Source organism: Mobula birostris, chromosome 11, assembly GCF_030028105.1.
Source record: "Mobula birostris isolate sMobBir1 chromosome 11, sMobBir1.hap1, whole genome shotgun sequence".
Lineage (NCBI taxonomy): Eukaryota > Metazoa > Chordata > Chondrichthyes > Myliobatiformes > Myliobatidae > Mobula > Mobula birostris.
Genome location: NC_092380.1, coordinates 78,418,657 through 78,440,040, shown reverse-complemented (window position 1 = coordinate 78,440,040; position 21,384 = coordinate 78,418,657). Strand labels below are relative to the sequence as shown.

Below are 21,384 nucleotides of genomic sequence, written 5' to 3'. Positions count from 1 at the left end.
TGGGAGCAAACCAGAGGACCCCTGAGAAAAGCCATGCATTCCATGGAGAGAATGGATAGAATCCCCTACAGAAGGGTACTGAAATTAAACTCTGAACTCTGGAAAACCCCAAGCTGTAAAAGCATCGGGCTAACTGTTACGCTACCATGATGCGCAGCATGTTTTCTGTTTCTAAATGTTTTCACAAAGTGACTGAAAATAAGCCAAGTTCTTGTTTTCTTTATCAGTGTGTATTCTTTTCAAATGGGGGGGGGGGAATAAAAATCTTTTTTACATAACAGGCATGTTGGCTGCTGTTGTTGCTTGGTGCTGGTGTAAATCCAAATTTTAGATACTCCACAGTATGCTGTCTATACTTTTCATTTTGTTTGGTCTGCTTCTGCTATTTTCTTTATGGAATAATGACCATTGTCAATCATGTATTGTTTAAGTCCAACCTCAAGTGCTGCAATCAATAAAGGGGAAGGTTATGGTGTGAAAGCTGAGGCGAAATCTGACTCTGCCTGAAGGTGCATCAAGTAGGACAGCAATATCCCTGTTGGGCCATGGGCTAGACAAATGTGGTCAAGACTATTTTAAAGGGCTGATTCTGATCTTCACCCCATTAAACGCCATGTCCTAATTCACAGGAGTTGCATCACTGCATGATTACGATACGGGAATTGTACTAGCTTACACTGTACAGCAGTAGCGAACAGCAATAATGCTGAGGCTGGGCCCAGAAATAACACAATTTTTTCAGTCCAGATTTCTTGTGATATGCCAAATACAGAAGTGTCACATTGTTTTTCAAAAGCTATAACAGACTTTGGGAAAAATCTAAGAGAATGGTGGGTTAGCAAGAGATAATCTGTTTTACCTGATCATTGTAATCAATATTGACGCATTGAGGATCAAATGCTCATAAAAAGTAATTTATTTCTTAAATTAAGCCTGTAATCCCTCAGCTGCCCTCCTTGCTACCCCTTCACTGCCTCTTTATATTTATCATTCCATTAGAAATCCCCACTGCCACCAGGGGGACAATATCTCCTACTTTGAGAACTGCTGTTTTAGATCAATCTTCCAGATCCTTGTTGCTGTTCCAATAATTCAACCATCATACCTTTATAGCCAGCATTACCAATGGTGTCTCAGTCCATTTTGAGATCTAATATTTTCATGATCTAGAGCTAGTAGCTAAACATTGTGAAGATGATACACTATAGCACCACAATGGATGTGGAAGCAGATTTGAAAGCCTTGAAATTTTCTGAAAATATTAATCTTCACGATTGGGATTACACTAATAAAATTGTATATTTCAGTCAGATATTGATATTGGGGCAGGTTTGGGACATTATACACAGTTGAATACAAGTCCGTTAAGACAGAGTTAGATAAACCTACACTGACAGATGGACAGAATAGTAAAAACTACAAGTATTGAAAAAGAATTTAGACACATCAGGAAAAATGGGGATGAAGCATATGAGGTGAAGATTGACATTTAGGAATTATATTCATGCTTGTGTGGAGAATAAATGGCATTGTGGATGGTTTGGACTGATAGGTCTATTTAACTTTGGTAATTTCCATGCCACAGTGTAATACTTATGTGGTTAGAACATAGAACAGTACAGCAGAATCCAGTCTCTGCCTATCTTTAAGAGTCTGTTAAATGTTCTGAATGTATGCGCCTCTACCACCACCCTGACAGAATGTTCCATGGACCAACCGCTCTCTACTTCAAAAAACTTACCTCTGATATTCTCCACATACTTCCCTCAGTTACCTTAAAATTACGCGCTCTTGTATTAATCATTTTCACCCTTGGGAAAAGACGCTGGCTGTCCACTAAAGCAATCCTGTAAAGTCCTGTTAAGTTTTTAAATAATCTATCACCAGTGGCTTAATTTTTAGATGTCATTATTAATTTTTAATATGAATTTTTTAGATCTCAGAGATCCTCTTTTAACTGTTTTCTTTTTCTAGTTGGATGTTATTATTGCTGATTTGGATGGAGGTACCATTAAAATCCCAGAATGTATTCATCTCTCTCAGTTGCCAGAGCCTCTATTACATCAAACACAAGAAGCACTTTCTCTTGTAAGTTGGATTTCTGATTAAAAACATGGTTTTAAAAAAAGTATTACTTACATTTGTAATTTCAGTTCATGAAAATGTTGATTTAGTCTGGTCTTTTGTTGTCTCAGTAATTGCTGTGGCAATAATTTTAACAATTCCTCCTCACCCCCTTCTTAGTTTAATGATGCCATCTGGCATGAGTAGTGATGGTTTACTTTTCTACGGTTGTTGTCATTGTTATAGAACCAGCCATGCCTTTTTTTTTATCCCAACAGATTTTCATCAAAAACTCAGTATCTTTTCCACTCTTTCCCAGTTCATTCTGAATCTCTGTTAATCTTTTTCCGCAGCTTTTGACTGTTCTACAAATTGTATAATTTTTTTACTGTCTTCGGCATTTTCAACTATACCTCCAAGCTAGAAATGCTATGTGTATGTTGATGCTCTCTTGTTTTTAGCTACACAAATATCTCACACCTTTTCAATGATAGCCAGTATCAATAACAGCAAAAAAAAGTCATGTTCTTCACCTACAATCTCATACTTGTTGTTTATTGTTATCAGCTTTTAGTCTGGATCAGTTTGGTTACCTGCCTAACCAATTATCATGCCCTTTATATTTGAATCTCTTTAGTCTAATTTTCATGTGTTTCCATGGTGAATGAGTGAATCAATATGTAGTTTGCTGTAAAGAATATATGTACTGTTCTCTTTCTGGGCATCTGATAGAAAACAGTGATTAGGAAAATTTGAGCTAAGTCTTGTTGATAAATACCAATTGTTCATGGCATGCAGTTGGTATTTTACTGTGCAAACATATCTAAATGTAGAAGTTTTGAACTTAGAATCTTGACAGTGAGCGTGTCAGTGCATTCCACCACTACATACTGCATTTGAGAATTCTGATGGAAGACATGGATCCCAAACAGGTTTGATCCTACCCTCATGATCTTTCAGCCCATTCTCTTCAACGATGATTTTTACAGATTTCAGCAGATAGATAAGAACATGGGAAAATTACATTTTTTAACTTGCCTGTGTTTGCATTGTTTTTTAAATCCAAGTGACTGCGTGATATTAGATTATTTTCAAATTTTTATTTTGAAAAATCATTTATTCATTTTTAATAGTTTTTGAATGCTCAGCAATGAAAGGGATTGAATCTTCATGAGATTCCATGTGAGCTCTTATGCATGCTTTGATAACAGAGAAGTGCATGTGTAATAGCGACTCAGTTGGAGTTGCAAGGGAGCTTTGCAGATAGCTGCATGTTTAGGTTTTCTAGTAGACCTACATCATTTCATCAATTACTTCATCTTTGAATTGAATTTTGCAATTTAATTTGAATTCATTTCCACTGAAAACTCATTTAGATCATAAGATAATGCCGTAAGATTTAGTACCATAACCATTTATCAGTCATGTCTACCTTGTCCTTGCAAATCTCCTGACAATATCTAACTATTTTTCTAAAACCTGGAACGTTCTAAACTACTGCAGTGGTGTATAGATGCTAATGAGTGTATTGATGATGGGCCTGAAAATTTGTATGCTTAGGGTGTGGCGCGGGGGCAGTCGTGGGGCGGAGCAGATCAAAACGTGTATTACAGTGGTCGTCTTGGGTAGTCAGTGAAAAGATACATAGAGGAAATTGGCTGATTAGGTTGTTGGGTGGAGACAGAACTCTGGAAACCTGGTGAACTTGGAGCTCAAGTTAAGCAAGAATCATAAAGTGCTTGGGATGAGTAGCTTAAAGCATCCCACTGAAGTTGAATGAGGGGCAGTAGCTAGGGCCTACTCAGAGGAAGTCTCTTTTGGTCTCTCAAAAGCAGCTCCTGCAGACACTTTGTGTATATGAAATAGCTTGTTGAAGGCATGGCCCCATCCAATGTAAATAGAAATTCTAGAAATGGCATCCAGACATGGACTGTATATTGTTGGACATCACTGTGGCCCACCACACATTACTGAACAATTATGCCAGAGAAACCTGCAACAAGTCATGCTCCGTCCTGGATTTTTCTGTTTGAAATTAGATTAAAAATTATATGAAGGCATGATGTTATGGGGGCTTTTTTTCTCAGCTATAGTTACTCCACCAGTGTTTATTTCTATAGCACTGCTTCATTCCAGTTTTGTATCTTCTCAACAAGACCAGTGAATCAAGTTCTGAATGAGACCATGGAAAAATGAATTTTAAAAGATCTTCTTAGCCGGTTTTATTACTGTCAAAGCAAATGCAAATGTATCTTAATTGACAATGATTTAATGACGTAAGCCTTTTCTTTCAGCTTCGATTTCATCAGTCCCAATTGCAAAGCCTTCCCAAGATTGTCGCTGATGTTGGACACAACTTTGTACATCATTGATGTTCCATTTAACTTTAATCTTTGTGTTATAGCTAGTACCAATACTTTTTATAAGCATTACCTACCTCCAGTTATCCTTTGCCCTACAAGTTTCTCATATCTCTGGCTTAATTTCTCCAATTTATTTTTCAAATTTGAAAATTAAAGAATTTAAAATTGGCCAAAGGATAGAGTTGTGGTGAATGGCTATTGTTTGGTATGGAGCATGTTATGCATTGGTATTTGTCAAGTTTATTGCTAGGAATGCTGCTGGTTTTGCTGTACATTGATGATTTGAATGTGGTCATTAGGCCAGTTTCAAAATGTGTGCATGGCATAAAACAGAAATGTAGTAAACTTGAAGATGATAGTAGACTTGTGAGAGGGCAGAGAAAGACTGATGGGATGGTCGGACATATGAGAAAATAAATTTAGTATGGAAAGTAGAAAGTGACATAATCAGCAAAAGAATGTAAGAAAGAATACAAAGTAAATGGTAAAATTTGAAAGGCAGTGTAATAATGTGAAGGCCTGGGGATGTTCTGTGCATGAATAATTGAAGACAGTATGATAAGTTAATAGAACAGTTAATCAAGCATTTGGGATTACTGAGTTTATAAAGTGCCAAAGAATGCAAAGCGCAGAATATTATTACTGTAGTTTGGCTCCCATTTGACTACGTTGAATTCTGAACTGACTTGTTGACATGAATGCAGAATAAAGTTATAGAAATGTTTCCAGGAATGGTGTTTTACAAGATCAAGAAAAGAGTATTTGTATCTGCTTGCTCAGAATGTAGATTAAAAAGGAGCAAACAGCGAGTTGTAGCATGAAGACAATTTTTTTCTGTGCTGTGGTTGAGATTTGGATGGCATTAGCTGATAATATGGACAGTATGGTTGCATTGGTAGCTAATACAAAGGTATTAGATAAACAATTTAAGCTTTAAATCATTGTAAATAAACATAGAAATGGGAAGGAGTAAGAGGGATAGCACTATCTGTGTTGTTCTTTGAAAGCCTGCTCAAACTTAATGGGCTTAATGTTCCAGTTCTTTCGAGAATAAATTCAGAATTTTCATTATTGTTAATAAGTATCTCAAATAAGTTCTCCTCACATCTTGAGGCACCCACTCAGTGATTCAGGAACAGCTTTTACCCCTCTGCCATCCAATTCCTAAAGGGACGTTGAACCCATGAACATTACCTCACTTTTTAAATATGTATATTATTTCAGTTTCTGCACGATTTTAATCTGTTCAATATATGTATACAGCAATTTATTTATTTTCTTCTATATTATGTATTGCATTGAGCTGCTGCTGTTAAGTTAACAAATTTCACAACACATGCCAGTGATAATAAATCTGATTCTGATCTGTGTATCAGCTGTTTATTCAATCATGTGATTGCCCTTCTTAGAAGCTTATCAAAGCTCACTGATCTGGCAAAGCCATTTGCGACCTCCTTTAATTATTTTGCTTCTTAGTTTCCATTTTCATCTCTTTGCACTTTTTGTCTGTTGTCTGTTATTCCTTTTAGCACTTGCTATATTCCAGAGCCAAAAACTCTTGCAAGCACAGTTATTATGGCAACGTGTTTTTGTCCATTTGCTCCATCTGCAACTTTGGCAATGGTCACTGTTTATTGTGTTAATATATATACATCTGTTAAATTATGATAGTTTTGATTTTGAACATATAATTCAATCCAATATTATTGCTGTTTATCATTTTTCAGTTTTGGTTTTCTTTGTAATTTAGTGAGCAGTAATTAAAAATGAGAAACTCTCAGGTTACAAATTATCAATCTCTCATCATGCATTGATATCGCCAAAGCAGATTTACTTGAGCCAGAAGTTAATTGTTTGAATAGCACTAAATTCCATGCTGGTTAAGGAGATTGTGATTATTTAATAATGTGATGAACATCTGAACTGTTATTTTTTTTTAGGTTATTCATCCAGATCTGGAGGTAGCTGATTATGCTTTTCCCCCTGTTCGTACTGCTCCTTCTAACCTTCGAATGTTGGTATGTGTAATAAATTCGCCAATTTTTTTTTCCTTCATCCAAGTTGTATGAAATTAATAACTTTAACTTTTTTTCCTCTCTAGGATAAGGAAATCAGGGCAGTATTTCTTAGGTTGTTTGCACAGCTCTTTCAGGGGTATCGATCGTGCTTGCAACTGATTCGAATTCATCCTGAACCTGTGATACACTTTCACAAGGTCAGTAACAAACCATCAGTAACTGGGTCTTGGAAATATTTAGTACTATCCTGGGAGTTTTTCGTCATGTACTACTGACATTATTGGAGCGTGCATGGTTGTGTGACAAAGCAGCAGTTTACTCATTTTTATTTTAACATGATTGTTGAATTTGTATGCTAAGAAACAAGTAATTTCTTGGAGGTGTGGAATTTTCCCCATTGATGTTGCAACTCTGAAATAGGAGACAGAGGTTCTTTTACTGACTGGTGGATCTTGGTGATTCTTTGTAGAAGTTTGACACCAGTGTGTTTGAGTGGTTGAAATGCTCACTCTGCTTTTGACTGGAAAGGTTAGAAAATGATGCAACTGGAGTGTTATTTTTGAAATAACTGTAGAAGCATCATTTCAGGGTGAAAGTAGGTTTATGCTAATTACAGACAGGCCTAACTCCTTTTGGAGGAATGTATTTTCTTACAACCAAAAGAAAACAGAGGCTTGAATTTTCCTATTTGTTGTAGTGATAATTTTGTACCAAATTCAGTCTGTCCAAAGCTTAAACATCCTTCAGAAAGTTTGTTTAATTACGCTGACTGTAGGAATTCATTGCATATTTATGGTTTGGTATTAATAATTTTGGTACTTCAGCCTTAAAACAATTATCTGTTAATTCATGTAAAGTGAATGTGGAGTAATTCTGAAAAGAGCTCTGGAAAATTAGCGGGCCAAATACAAACTCAAAATCCGCAAACACAACTAAAGAAATGTATTCATAAATACATTTAAAGGCAAATGGTGACAAAATAGACAAAGTAAGAGTGTCTAAATATCCTGTAGAGGAGAAGGGGAATGATCTCATAAGACTGAATGTTAAAGAAGTACAGAAACACAGACCATAGTTGAACAAAACTACAGAACAAATATTTGCAGCAAAAGCTGAACATTACAGTAAAATATAAATTTGATGGAAGTCTTTTGTAAGCTGAAAGTGATCAAAGCAAATAAATCTCCTGGGACAGTAGGTACTTTCCATAGTTTTGGAAGGCATTGAGGATAAAATTTCTGAGGCACAAACAATTGCATTTAGGATGTCATTAGTTTTGAAAATTATGCCACTGTTCAGAAACTGATATGAGACACAGGGCATGACAAACTCATTTGCTTTATATACAATATGTTGAAAATAAGGGGATTTCAGATATTAAATGTGAAGAGCTCTCCTGTAAGAATCCTGCACAAATTGCCCATGGTGGATTTGGAGATCTTGCCTGGGCAACCCTTCATTAATTCTTTAATGGCGTCCTCTATATTAGAATGTAAGTCATAGGAACAGAATCGAGCCATTCAGCACATCAAGTCTGCTCTGCCATTCCATCATGACTTAGATATTATCACTCTCAAGTCCATTCCCCTGCCTTCTCCATGTAGCCTTCAACAGCCTTACAAATTAACCACTTCTTTAAATATACCAAATGACCTTGCCTCCAAAACCACCTGTGGCAATTAATTCCACAGAATCACCACACCTTGGCTAAAGAAATTCCTCCTCATTTCTGCTCTAAAGAGACATCCTTCTATTCTTAGGCTGTACCCTCTGACCTGAGACACCCCCACTACAGGAAACATCTTCTCCATGTCCATTCTATCTAGACTTTTCAATGTTACGTGAATGTAGACACACAAAAGGCGTTTGTTAGAGTTCCATACCAAATGCTCTTGGTTATCATATGAAAATGGATTTAAAAATGAATAATAGGATAGCAAGTATATTTATCAGTGTTGCTTTGGTGTAGAGAGTGAAATATTTGGTCTTTGTGTGGAATCACTGATTGTTTAAATTAACAGTTATGGCCTGGACATGAAAAGTTAATAGAAAGTTGAATTTGTAAATATTGCATAATAAGAGAGCTGGTAGAATTAAAGTTCAAATTGCTGAATGGTGTAAGTTTTTTAAAAGAAGGTCAAAAGAGTAATAGTATGTAAAATTAAATGCTGATGAAACCTATCATTTTTTTTAAAAAAAAGCTGTGATGTCCAGTGATGAAATGAAAAGATAGTTAGAAGTCTTCGTAACTTTGCCAGTGAACCTAACTACGACAGGACAATAGCCAACACCCCAAAGTATAATTGATGGATTTGACCAAAAGGAAGTTGTATTAAGCTGTGATAATACTATGCCTAGTTTTGCTAACCTGAAAACAATGCAAAACTACAATTAAGGTATTACAATTAAGGTTCTGTTAGCAAAGATCCAAATTAGTCAAAGAAAGTTGAAATATGATTTTTGTAGGTTATGTTGTAAGGGTTCAGCTGGTTATCATATTGACCGTTTCAGAATGTTAAAAGAACTGATTGATAAACCTAAAATCCAGACTTGTATAATTACCACTGAGGCGCAAGTCAAACTTGGGAAAGATAAATTTAGGATTCATATTTTAGATGATTCCTCCAAACCCACAAGGTAATCATTTTTTGGAGTGAATTGCAGCTAAAGGTCTAAAATCATTTTTTTAAAAAACTATTGAATATGAGGAATGCATGCAATAAACAATGGATGTTTCAAGCCGAGGCCCTTTATCAGCCACACGTGATGAAGTGTCTCGGCCTGAAATGTTGACTGCTTATTCCTCTCTATTTATGCTGCCTGACCTGATGAATTCTCTCAGCACCCACCGTGTATGTGTCCTCAAGATTTCCAGCATCTGCAGAATCTGTTGTGCCGTTGAATATGACACTAGTCTGTCTTAGGTTTCTTAAGGAGCTGAATTAAGATTTATTCCTTTTGCCAACAGAGTGATCGAATCAAGAGTTATGTTGGCAGTTTAAAAAGTTTTGCTGTATTACATATTTAGTTTCCCCAACAATGTTCAATGAGAGGAAAGTTGCTGCAAAAAACATTTTAGGTCTCACCAGACTTCAAGTAAGTCAGTAATAGATGAAAGATTATTAATTGTGTTGAAAATATTTGTCCCATTCTTAAATATTTGAAATAATTTATGGAAAGATTTCCCATGATTTTCAATTTAATTGAACTGTTGTTAAATGCAATAATACTATTCCAGTTTTTGTGTTAATCATTTTTTATAAGTGAGAATTTCGGTTGTGATTGCGTCCAAAAGGCGAGAAACATTCTTATAGGCATGAGCACGAAGTTGTGCTGAAAATAGTGGACAGCAATTTTGAAGTCAGGTACCTGACTGAGGTTGAGTATTGGGGAGAAATTTAGTTGACTCGTTTTCAAAGACAGGCCTGATCAACTTAGATGTTTAACTTTGACATTATGTTTGAAAGTAATTCATATAGACTCATCTCCTTTCCAACTGGGATTAGTACGTCAGTGTGTCTAAAATGGTGAGGAACATTGTAGAATCAATGACATGGGCATTTTTTAGTCATTGATTCAAAGGTTCATATATTATCAAAATATACAACTCTGATATTCTTCAGTTCTCCGGGTAGACACGAAACCAAGAAAGAACAAGAAAAGAAAGGCAGCACCATTATCAACCCCCAAATTCCACCATCCTGCATAAAAATCGAGCAAAATGGATCAAGCACATCAACCCCCCCAAATCATATAAAACAAAAATATTTTGTCTTGATCTTTTGAAGGAAGTTATAGTGAGGAATTACAAGAAGATCAGTTTGGTTAGGCAATTGGTGATTTCACCATCCTATGTGTATAGTTTTCATTTTGATTTAATATGCTTTTGTGCAAATTTTCTTTCTGTTTATCTAAGTGTTGCATTATGATGACCATTATTGTCATCTTCAGTGATAGCTATGTATAGAAAAAGATCAGTATAGTACAAGAACAGGCCTTATTGCCCATGATATGTGCCTTCACATTGTCTTTATTCCTCCAGTGTCTGCCTACCCATGTGTCTACCTAAAACTTCTTAAATGCTACTACTTACTTGGCAGCACATTCCAAACACCCACTGCTCTGTGTGTGTAAAACAAAAAAACAAATTAAGATATCCTTTCTAAATTTTTGTTCACTTAGTGACTCAAATGTAGGCAAATTTCTGAAGTTTTATCTCATTAGAGTGCACTGAATAAAAAGTACTGCTGTTCTGATGGAACAATGCAAGAATCCATATGGTTGTCATGTATATTTTGGAGGTCAGTACAGTGTAAGTATCCATTGCAACAGAACAATGTTTCCAGCCTCCAGAAGAGTCAGAATAGCTTTCATTTCTAATCTTCACTGTCCATCATTGATTTTTTTTGTAATATAAGTCTTGTAGCCTGGGGAAAGATACACTTGCACGACAACAAATACTTGTGTTTTTTAATTCCTTTATTTATATTAGATGTTTTAATGCAGAACAAGGGTATTGAAATAAAAACAATGAAATGAATTGAAAAAAAACACAGTTCCTGCTGTTACAATCTTGGTTTAATTTTGGTCTACACCCTTGTTACGTATTCAGTATGGAAAATAACTAAAACAAAATATACAAAACCAATATGGTAGTGGCAATTCTAAAAGAACACTAGAAACGACATTAGAATTCCATCAACCATGTACCTTATACACAACATCAAAATTATGAATAAGTACATCTCATCTTAACTAAGAGAGATACGTGCTTAACTTCCAAACACATGTAGGCTAGACCTTGAAACGAATTCTTCTCACTCATGCTGTGTGTACGGAGATTAACACATTCACACTATTCTTTTACATTTGCATTCAGTCATGAAACAATAACACAAAAATAAACTTTTACAAGAACTTTTACAATATATTGCCTTGTAGTTGAAGTACTAAAAAGACTAACTTTCTAGGCCGATAAGGAACATCACCCAATCAAGCAATCCTGCGCTGATCAATTTACTCGTAAAAATCTTTCCTCACCAAACCTGGGAAAAGTATCGAATATTGTTCTCTCTAGAACATGGCAACTCTTTGATCTACTCCATACCTGCAAAATGACATCACCATTTTCTCTTAAAGGCACAGGTAGCTATTTTAGCATTACTAAGGTGAATACATAAGTGCACTTTAACAATAAAAAAAGATATTCAACGGTCACCTGGTTACATAAGTTTTAAAAATTCCTAGCACCTGATATATTCTTAGTGAAAATAGTCAGATTGGTAGTGGTGGGTTGCTTTCCAGTTTAAAAGACTGTGCCAGTGGTGTGCCACAGGGATTGCTGCTGGACATGGTTCCCCCTCAGTTGCACGCGGCCACACGGTAACTGAAATGCTCCTGCACACGTTGCCTTTGTTGCCGTTCAGCTGGAATTTTCTTTTATAAAATGCTAATATAATTTTGAAATTATGCTGATATGATTGTGAAATGCTCTGTAATTATATTAATGAAAATAAACCATAAAGTTTTTAAAATAAATATACCACACCATTTTCTTTGTAACATTTTAGAGCTTCAACTTATTTATGTTGTCAGTGTTTCAAGTTACAGAGGCCTTCCGTTGGTTGGGTCGACCCTGGATGTTGCGTCACCAGCTGCTTACTTGATATGCAAGGTACTAGGTATTAGAAAGCAAGCTGTTCTCCCGGTAGCTGGCTCCCCCTCTCCATGTAGCTGATTAATTCAAAAGACATCAGAGACTTATACAGTTTGGCGCCAGTGGTGTCGCAGGAGGTGCCAGTCAGTATTGACCTCAACGTAAGGGACTCCAGCTCTGGATTTTTCCTCGGGGTTTGCTGGTGAAGACTTCCCCATGAGTGGATATAGCCTCAAGGCAGTGGAGGTTTGAGATCAGAGTTTTTCTTTTGTATGAGATGTGAACCATACATGGCTAATGAACTCCATATGCTTGAAGTGACTTTTTTTAATGCAGCTGTAACTCGCCTTTGCCCCATCTCCTGTCAGTGGAAATGGTTCCACCAGGCTTAGGAGATAAGCCACATGTGAAGGCCAGGAGCTGGACTTGATTGTCAGAGGCTATTTGAGATGCATGCCTCAGGAAACACTTAATAGGTAGCGGTAGTTTATCCTCGCTATCATCCTCTGGCTATAATAACCTTAAGGAACCATTCAAGTTACAACAATGTTACAAATTGTAACAATAAACACAGAATGTAAATCGGTTGCTTATTGTTAGTAGACTGCCAGCCTGGTGAATGCTGACGCCATAATATGCCTATTACAAAAAATATTTTAAATGCCTTGCAACTTTCAGGCCGTGGAATCATTTCCTGCTCAGAGGAATGGTTGGTCCACAGAGCTGTAAAAAAAAGTATTAGAGGGAGCATTGGTGCTGAGTCCTCCCGTTGTTTGGCATATACAGTGGCATGCAGAAGTTTAGGCACCCCGGTCAAAATTTCTGTTACTGTGAATAGCTGTGCGAGTAAAAGATGACCTGATTTCCAAAAGGCATTAAGTTAAAGATGACACATTCCTTTAATATTTTAAGCAAGAAAACTTCTTTATTTCCATCTTTTACATTTTTAAAATAACCAAAAAGGAAAAGGGCCCAAAGCAAAGGTTTGGGCACCCTGCAAGGTAGTACTCAGTAACACCTCCTTTGGCAAGTATCACAGCTTGTAAATGCTCTTTGTAGCCAGCTAAGAGTCTTTCAATTCTTGTTTGTGGGATTTTCGCCCATTCTTCCTTGTTAAAGGCTTCTAGTTCTGTGAGATTCTTGGGCCGTCTTGCATGCACTGCTCCTTTGAGGTCTATCCACAGATTCTCGATGATGATGTTTAGGTCAGGGGACTGTGAGGGCCATGGCAAAACCTCCAGCTTGCGCCTCTTGAGGTAGTTCATTGTGGATTTTGAGGTGTGTTTAGGTTCATTATCCTGTTGTAGATCCTCTCCATCTTCAGCTTTTTTTTACAGACAGTGTGATGTTTGCTTCCAGAATTTGCTGGTATTGAATTGAATTCATTCTTCTCTCCAGCAATAAATGTTCCCTGTGCCACTGGCTGCGACACAAGCCCAAAGCATGATCGATCCACCCCCGTGCTTAACAGTTGGAGAGGTGTTCTTTTTATGAAATTCTGCACCCTTTTTTCTCCAAACATACCTTTGTTCATTGCGGCCAAAAAGTTCTATTTTAACTTCATCAGTCCACAGGACTTGTTTCCAAAATGCATCAGGCTTGTTTAGATGTTCCTTTGAACCTTTTGAATAGAACTGTTTGGCCGCAATGAGCAATTAAATACCATCAAATTCTGGAAGTAAACATCACACCATATGTAAAAAAAAAAAGCCGAAGCCGAAAAGAGGACGGCTTCTACAACAGGATAATGAACCTAAACACACCTCAAAATCCACAACGGACTACCTCAAGAGGCGCAAGCTGAAGGTTTTGCCATGGCCCTCACAGTCCCCTGACCTAAACATAATCGAGAATCTGTGGATAGACCTCAAAAGAGCAGTGCATGCAAAATGGCCCAAGAATCTCACAGACTAGAAGCCTTTTGCAAGGAAGAATGGGGGAAAATCCCCCAAACAAGAATTGAAAGACTCTTAGCTGGCTACAAGGAGTGTTTTCAAGCTGTGATACTTGCCAAAGGAGGTGTTACTAAGTACTGCCATGCAGGGTGCCCAAACTTTTGCTTCGGGCCCTTTTCCTTTTTTGTTATTTTGAAACTGTAAAAGATGGAAATAAAAAAGTAATCTTGCTTAAAATATTAAAGAAATGTGTCATCTTTAACTTTATGCCTTTTGGAAATCAGGTCATCTTTTACTCACTTAGCTATTCACAGTAACAGAAATTTTGACCAAGGGTGCTCAAACTTTTGCATGCCACTATATTAATGAGTTAGATGAGAATGTAGGTGGCATGATTGGTACGTTTATAGGTGACACCAAATTTGATGTTATGGTGGACAATGATGAAGGTTTCCAAAGTTTAAATACGTCAGCACAAAAATGAACTGAGAACTTGGGGAAGGGAAAAGCATGTGAAATTTAATTCAGACAAATGTGAAGTATGGTATTTTGGGAATTTAAACCAGGGCTAACATTTCATGTGAATTGTTGGGCCCTAGCGGATGCTATTTAATAGAGAAACCTAGAGTACAAGTACATAGTTCCCTGAAAATGATGGCAAAACACACAAGGTAGTGAAAGGGGAGTATGGCGAGGATAGACCTTCACAGTTGGGGAGGTAGTACTAGAGTTGGGATGTCACATCGTTGGTAAAACTGTACTGGAATACGTGCAGTTCAGATCCCAGTGCTCTAGGGAGGATGTGACTAAGCTGAAAAAAGTACAGAAAGGGTTCACAAGGATGTTGCCATGACTGGAGGCTTGAGTTATAAGGAGACCCATTCCACCGAGATGCAGCACAGCGCGTCATAGGAAGTCATTCCTGCCTGTGGCCATCAAACTTTACAACTCCTCCCTTGGAGGGTCAGACACTCTGAGCCAATAGGCTGGTCCTGGACTTAGTTCCTGGCATAATTTACTTATTACTATTTAACTATTTATGGTTTTATTACTATTTATTATTTATGGTGCAACTGTAACGAAAACCAATTTCCCCCGTGATCGATAAAGTATGACTATGACTATGAAGCCACTGCCTAGGCTGGGACTGTTTTCCCCTGAGTGAAGAAGGCTGAGTATGTGAAGTTACCATAACTGGAGAAACTGAAAGGTTTGAAGGTAGATAAGTCATCTGGACCAGATGATGTACACCCCAGAGTTCTGAAGGAGGTGGCTGAAGAGATTGTGGGGGCATAAATAATGATCTTTCAAGAATTAGTAGTGATCTTTTCATTCGATTCTGGAATGGTTCTGCAAGAATGGAAAATTGCAAACGTCATTCCATTCTTCAGGAAGGGGGAGAGGCAGAAGAAAGGAAGTTAATGGGCCAGTTATTCTGACCTCAGTGGTTGGGAAGATGTTGAAGTCAATTATTAAGGATTAGATCTCAGGGTACTTGGCTGTAGTCGGCATGGTTTCCTCAAGGGAAAATCTTGCCTGACAAACCTGTTGAAATTCTTTGAAGAAATAACAAGCAGGATATACAAGGGAGAATTGGTTGATGTTGTGTACTTGGATTTTCATAAGGGTTTTGACAATGTGCCACAAGTGAGGCTGCTTAATAAGCTAAGATCCCATGGTATTACAGGAAACATTCTAGCATGGATAAAGCAATGGCTGATTGGCAGAAGGCAAGGAGTAGGAATAAAGGAAGCATTTTTAGTTAGCTGTCAGTGACTAGTGGTGTTCCATAGGGGTTTGTGTTGGGATTGCTTCTTTTCACATTATGTGTCAGTGATTTGGATGATGGAATTGATGGCTTTGTTGCAAAGTTTGCAGACGATATGTAGGTAGGTGGAGGTGCAGGTCATTTTGAGGAAGTAAGCTACAGAAGGAAAATGGGTAAAAAAAAAATGGCAGATAGAATATAGTGTTGGGAAGTGCATCGTCATGCACTTTGGTGGAAGAAATGAAAGGATTAACTTTTCTAAATGGAGAAAAAAATACAAAAACTTGAGTAGCAAAGGGGCTTGGGAGTCCTTGTGCAAGATTCCCTAAAGGTTAATTTATAGGTTGAGTTTGTGGTGAGGAAGGCAAATACAATGTTAGCTTTCATTTCAAGAGGACTAGAATATAAAAGCAAGGATGTAATGTTGAGACTTTATAAGGCACTGGCGAGGCCTTACTTGGATTATTGTGAGCAGTTTTGCTGAAACTGAAAGGGGTTCAAAGGAAGTTCACAAAAATGATTGCAAGATTCACTGCAATTCACAAGAATAAGGGGTAAGCTTATTGAAGCCTATGGAATGGTGAAAGGCCTTGATAGAGTGGATGTGGAAAGAACGTTTCCTATGGTGAGAGGGTCATGGAGCAGAGCACACAGCCTCAGAATAGAGGGGTGTCCTTTTAGAATGGAGATGTGGAGGAATTTCTTTAGCCAGAGAGTGGTAAACCTGTGGAATGCTTTGCCACAAGCAGCTGTGGAGGCTAAGTCTTTATGTATATTTAAGGTAGAGGTTGATAGATTCTTGATTGGTCAGGGCATGAATGGACACAGGGAGAACATTGGGGCTAGGAGAAAAATTGGACCAACCATGATGAAGATGAAAAATTGGACCAACCAAATGACCTAATTCTGCTCCTATATCTTATGGTTTTATGGTTTATAGTGATTTATAAAATGATGAGGAGCATAGATGGATGGGCTTTTCCTGAGGGTAGCGAAGTCTAAATCTAGAGAGAATATGTGTAAGGTGAAAGGAGAGGGATTTGAGGGAGATGAGGTGCAAATGTTTGACATAGTGGATGGTGCATGTTTGGAATGAGATGTCAGATGAAGTAATAGAGGCATGTAGAATTAAACATTTAGAGGATATTTGGATAGGTTCATGGAGAGCAGAGGTTTAGTGTGTTATGGGTAAAATGCAGGCAAATTAGACCAGCTCAGAAAAAGAGCATCATAGGCATGGAAGAGTTGGCCAAAGGGCCTGTTTTTTTTTGTGTTATAACTCTATAATACTCATAGACAGCCTAATGGTTGTATGGCAGGCATTGTACGTTTGTAATAAAGTAGTTAAGTTCCATGGTAGAGAATTTACAAGGTATGTTTTAATATTCAATTACATACCAGCAAGTATTGTTATGACAGCATGTAATGATGGTTTTTTTTTTAAACTGAACACAAAAAATATACTGCCAGCGTATAAATATGCAGCATGGGACTTAACAGAATAAGAACATGGTAGCTTTTAATGAAGTGTATTTGAACAAATTATGATCAGAAGCACAATGAAAGTATCTAAGTCTGAAATGGACAATAGAATTACATATCATTTTTACACTTACTTTGTTCTGTATGTTTCCACATTTAGCTGTTTAGTTTTTAACTTAGTAAACCTTACCCGTGTTTCTGCATTGGAAATAAAGTTTGTCAAACGTTTAGAGTTGCACAAAGGTATCTGCCCAATTTAATTCCGCACTCCTGGGTTAAAATGAGTCCAGTATTTCAAGAATCAAGATGAAAGATCCAAGGTTATTAAAGGTCATTTCCAGTACACAAGTGTAAAGGAAAACAAAATAATTGTTACTCCAAATCCAGTGTAGAATTTAAAAGCACATTAAGGTAAAGAATACAATAATAAAAACAGAAATAATTACCAATATGCATGATAATTTATATACATAGATGGATTATATGTAAATAAAGTGATACTAGGTAAAGGAGTGTATATACATAAAGGTGATGCTGACAGTAAATGATAAAGTTGTGGTGGGTGAGTTAGTGGGTGAAGGTGTTGATCAGCTGTACTGTCTGGGGGAAAATAACTATTTTTCAGTTGATGGTCCTGGCATGGAAACTACGTAGTTTTCTCCCTGATGGAAGTGGGACAAACAGGCCATGAGCTTGGTGGGTGGCATCCTTTATGATATTGCTGGTCTTTGTCCAACACTTTTCTGTATATATTTTCTTGATGGTGGGTATGCTGCGTGAGGGAGTTTTGACTACCCAACTGTAAAGCCTTCCTGACCACTTCAGTGCAGTTTCGGTACCATACAGTGATATGGCATGTTAGGGTGCTCTCTACTGCGCATCTCTAGGTGGATGCAAGTATTGGAAGTGCATAGTCCAACTCTCTTCAGCATTCTCAGAAAGTAGAGGTGTTGATAAGCTATTTGAATATGCACATATGTCAAGAACCACTACAAAAATAACAGCCAAGTTTTTGTTGGGGAGAAATGACAGGAGTTGATTGTATTTTACAAAGAGTCTTATAAAATAAAACATTTTAAAAATAGACCGTAATAAAATTGGAAAATTATACCTGTTTGCATTTTCATCATCTTCAACAAATTTAAAGGCTTACATTTTTTATTTTCCACTGCCATCAAAAATATAGTTTTCTACCTTGTTGGCTTAAATCCTAATCGGTTGTAGTAGTTGAAAGTGCAGGATTTTTTTGTATGTGAAATAATGTCATTTGGAATCAACCTTATAAAATACCCTAGTTGCTTTTCTTACTTAGCATGCCAATAACATTTGTGGCCTGTCACCTTCAGTTGTAACACATTTTAAATTTACAAAATTCTTTTCATTAATAATCCTTGAGGAAATAAAGTTATAATTGAATGTATTTGCATAATAGCCCCAAGAGTAATTGTATTTACTAAGCATCCAACAAAAACTAGGACTTGTGGTGCCATTGACCATGAATCCCAGCATCTGTTGTATGCTTCGTAAATCCAATTTTTGTTATTTTTATTTCCCACTATGTTATGCATTCAAAAGGACATTAATTGAATATCATTCACTGATATTTTTCAAAGTTGAGGCTCACGTGTGAAATGGAAAGTGATGCTCAGTGACAAACAAATCTATTGTTATTTATTTGAAAATATTTGGTCATTTTGCAGGCAGCCTTTCTGGGACAACGTGGATTGATTGAAAATGACTTTTTGACAAAGGTTCTTGATGGAATGGCATTTGCAGGATTTGTGTCAGAAAGGGGACCTCCCTACAGATCTTGCGATTTGTTTGATGATGTAAGAATTTTCTAGCATTCCTTTATTCTCTTTTTAAAATATTTCAATGATTATAGTTTTAGGAGTGTTTTACGTTATGAATGTTATTGAAATGACTTGTGCTAGTATTTTAACAATCAAAATGGTCTGAATAATTGCTTTGTGCATGTGTTATAAATTACTCCTAGTCCCATTAGCTTTACTTGATAGTTAGGTTTCCAAGAATTGCTTTCAGTGTTATGGAGGCAATAACAACATGCTATTTTGGAATGTTCCCTTCTGGCATCATTGTTTTCTATTTAGCCTTGATCTTGACCAATAAACCTCATTTTGCTTTTGATTGTGGTTTAGATTCTCTCCAAGTTGGCACAAAGAGCGACTACTTAATTGTTGAATGAGATGCTTCACGATTTAAGTCTTGAACGTAAACAACGTTGTTTTGCATAGCACTTTTCCAAACTCTGGAGCATTTCAGAATTACTTCTCACCTATTTTGAGAAATACTATTTTCAATCCTGTTATTAAGGTTTTATTTTTTACATTAGTGATAGTAATTATGACACATAAGGTGTCTAAATTTAAGAAAGCATTGTTTTTTGCAATGGGGCAATCATTTTGTTCAGCTAATTAAAATGAATATTTTCTCTGTATGGGTAAATGCAAATTTGACAATGCGAAGAAATAGTCTGTAACATTAACTTGTAATTGTTCTTATGGCATGTTTCTTACTCTCAACTCTGCCTTGACCTGAAGTAGTTTGATTGGCCCAAGACTAGTTGAAGAGAAACCTTTTGGATGCCTGGAAAATTATTTTACACAGCTCTGTGCATGCAGCAGCTGTTTAATAGTGGGACAATTTTGTTTGCATTTTGGGTGATATTTTTCAGTCTTGTTGCAACTTCAGGATTAGATTTATTTATTTTCATATTCACCAAGGTGCAATGAAATCCCATGTTCTTGTGAAACTCAGTATGTACATGGTAATGATAAATACAGTAAGTACAGCAACAAGCACAAAAACAATGGAATGATGCGAAGTTGAGCTGTATAAATTGATGTAGTGCAAATTGGAATGCTAAAGTGACAAGATGCATTAGCAGTGGAAACTCCACTTTTATTAAAATACAGTTTAGTTGACTTATGACTTTCAGAAATGGAGGTATCATGAATTAATGATGAATTTTAGATGTTAGTGTTTTAATTTCTTCGTAAAACATGAATAAAATGGTCAGAGTATATAACATCACAGGAATTATTTTAAAAATCTCTGCTGTTTTGAGTCTGATGAAGCCTGAAGAGTCTGATTCATAGCAAGATCATAACATGTTTCACTGGAAACAAAGACTAGATGGTTCTAACAACCAGACTTGCTCACCTTTCAATGTGCACATACTTCATAGATGACAACTCCGTGGCGTCTTTTAGATGTCTTCTAAACTCTAATATACTTTCAAAAATGATTTTTTCTTGCTGTCATTGAAAACTTATTGAATCATGTTCTTTGTATTGTCAGCATCTCCCACTTTTATATCAGGAGCTAATATGTTCAAGCTACACTCAAGAATTTATTGTGTGATCTCAGCAGATCCTGAGAATGTGTGAGATGCCACATGAATGAAAGCATTTTTTCCAAATTTCTTGGCATAGCTGAGCTCATGTTGTGCCAACAATGGCATTATGTTAGTGAATTCTTGCAAAATAAGCTTGAATGCTGACTTTATTTTCTCACAGTTGTTCAAGGCACATGGGGATCAAAATTCCCAGGTTGGGGTAATTCCAACTTTCTGTTTGAATCTTGGGGCTTAGGAATTCATGGACAGTTCAACTAGGTTAGGATCTTACTAGACATTATACTTGAGAGTGGGCCAAGCTAATTGATGGGAACTTCATTCGGGGGAGCATTTTGTGAACAGTGATGCAAAAGCATTTCTAAGGACCTGAGTGTTCGTCAGTCCACAGAGAAATTGTCTACGAATGGAGGAAACTCGGTACTGTTGCTACTGGCCCTAGGAGTGGGCATCCTGCAAAGATCATACCAAGAGCACAACATAACATGCTGAAGGAGGTGAAAAAGGACGCAAGGGTAACAACAAAAGACCTGCAGAGATCCCTAGAACTTACTAAAGTCTCTGCTCATGTGTCCACTATAAGAAAAACACTGGCAAGAATGGTGTTCAAGGAAGGACATCATGGAGGAAATCACTACTCTCCAAAAAAATCATTGTAGCATGTCTCAAGTTTGCCAAAGACCATATAGTTGTTGTACAACGCTTCTGGGACAATGTTCTGTTGAGAGATGAGACAAAAGTTGAACTTTTTGGCGAAAATGC

General features: G+C 36.8%; 1 protein-coding gene across 3 annotated transcripts in view; it reads left to right on the top strand.

The window, feature by feature from the left end:
• sbf2 (SET binding factor 2) overlaps positions 1-21,384 on the top strand; it is a 572,061-nt gene that overhangs the window by 299,435 nt on the left and 251,242 nt on the right. For all 3 annotated transcript variants that reach the window (XM_072272620.1, XM_072272618.1, XM_072272617.1), the window contains exons 9-12: positions 1,975-2,088; positions 6,368-6,445; positions 6,529-6,642; positions 18,947-19,075. In XM_072272620.1, the coding sequence (XP_072128721.1) occupies positions 1,975-2,088; positions 6,368-6,445; positions 6,529-6,642; positions 18,947-19,075 (435 nt within the window). The remainder of the gene's footprint in view (positions 1-1,974; positions 2,089-6,367; positions 6,446-6,528; positions 6,643-18,946; positions 19,076-21,384) is intronic.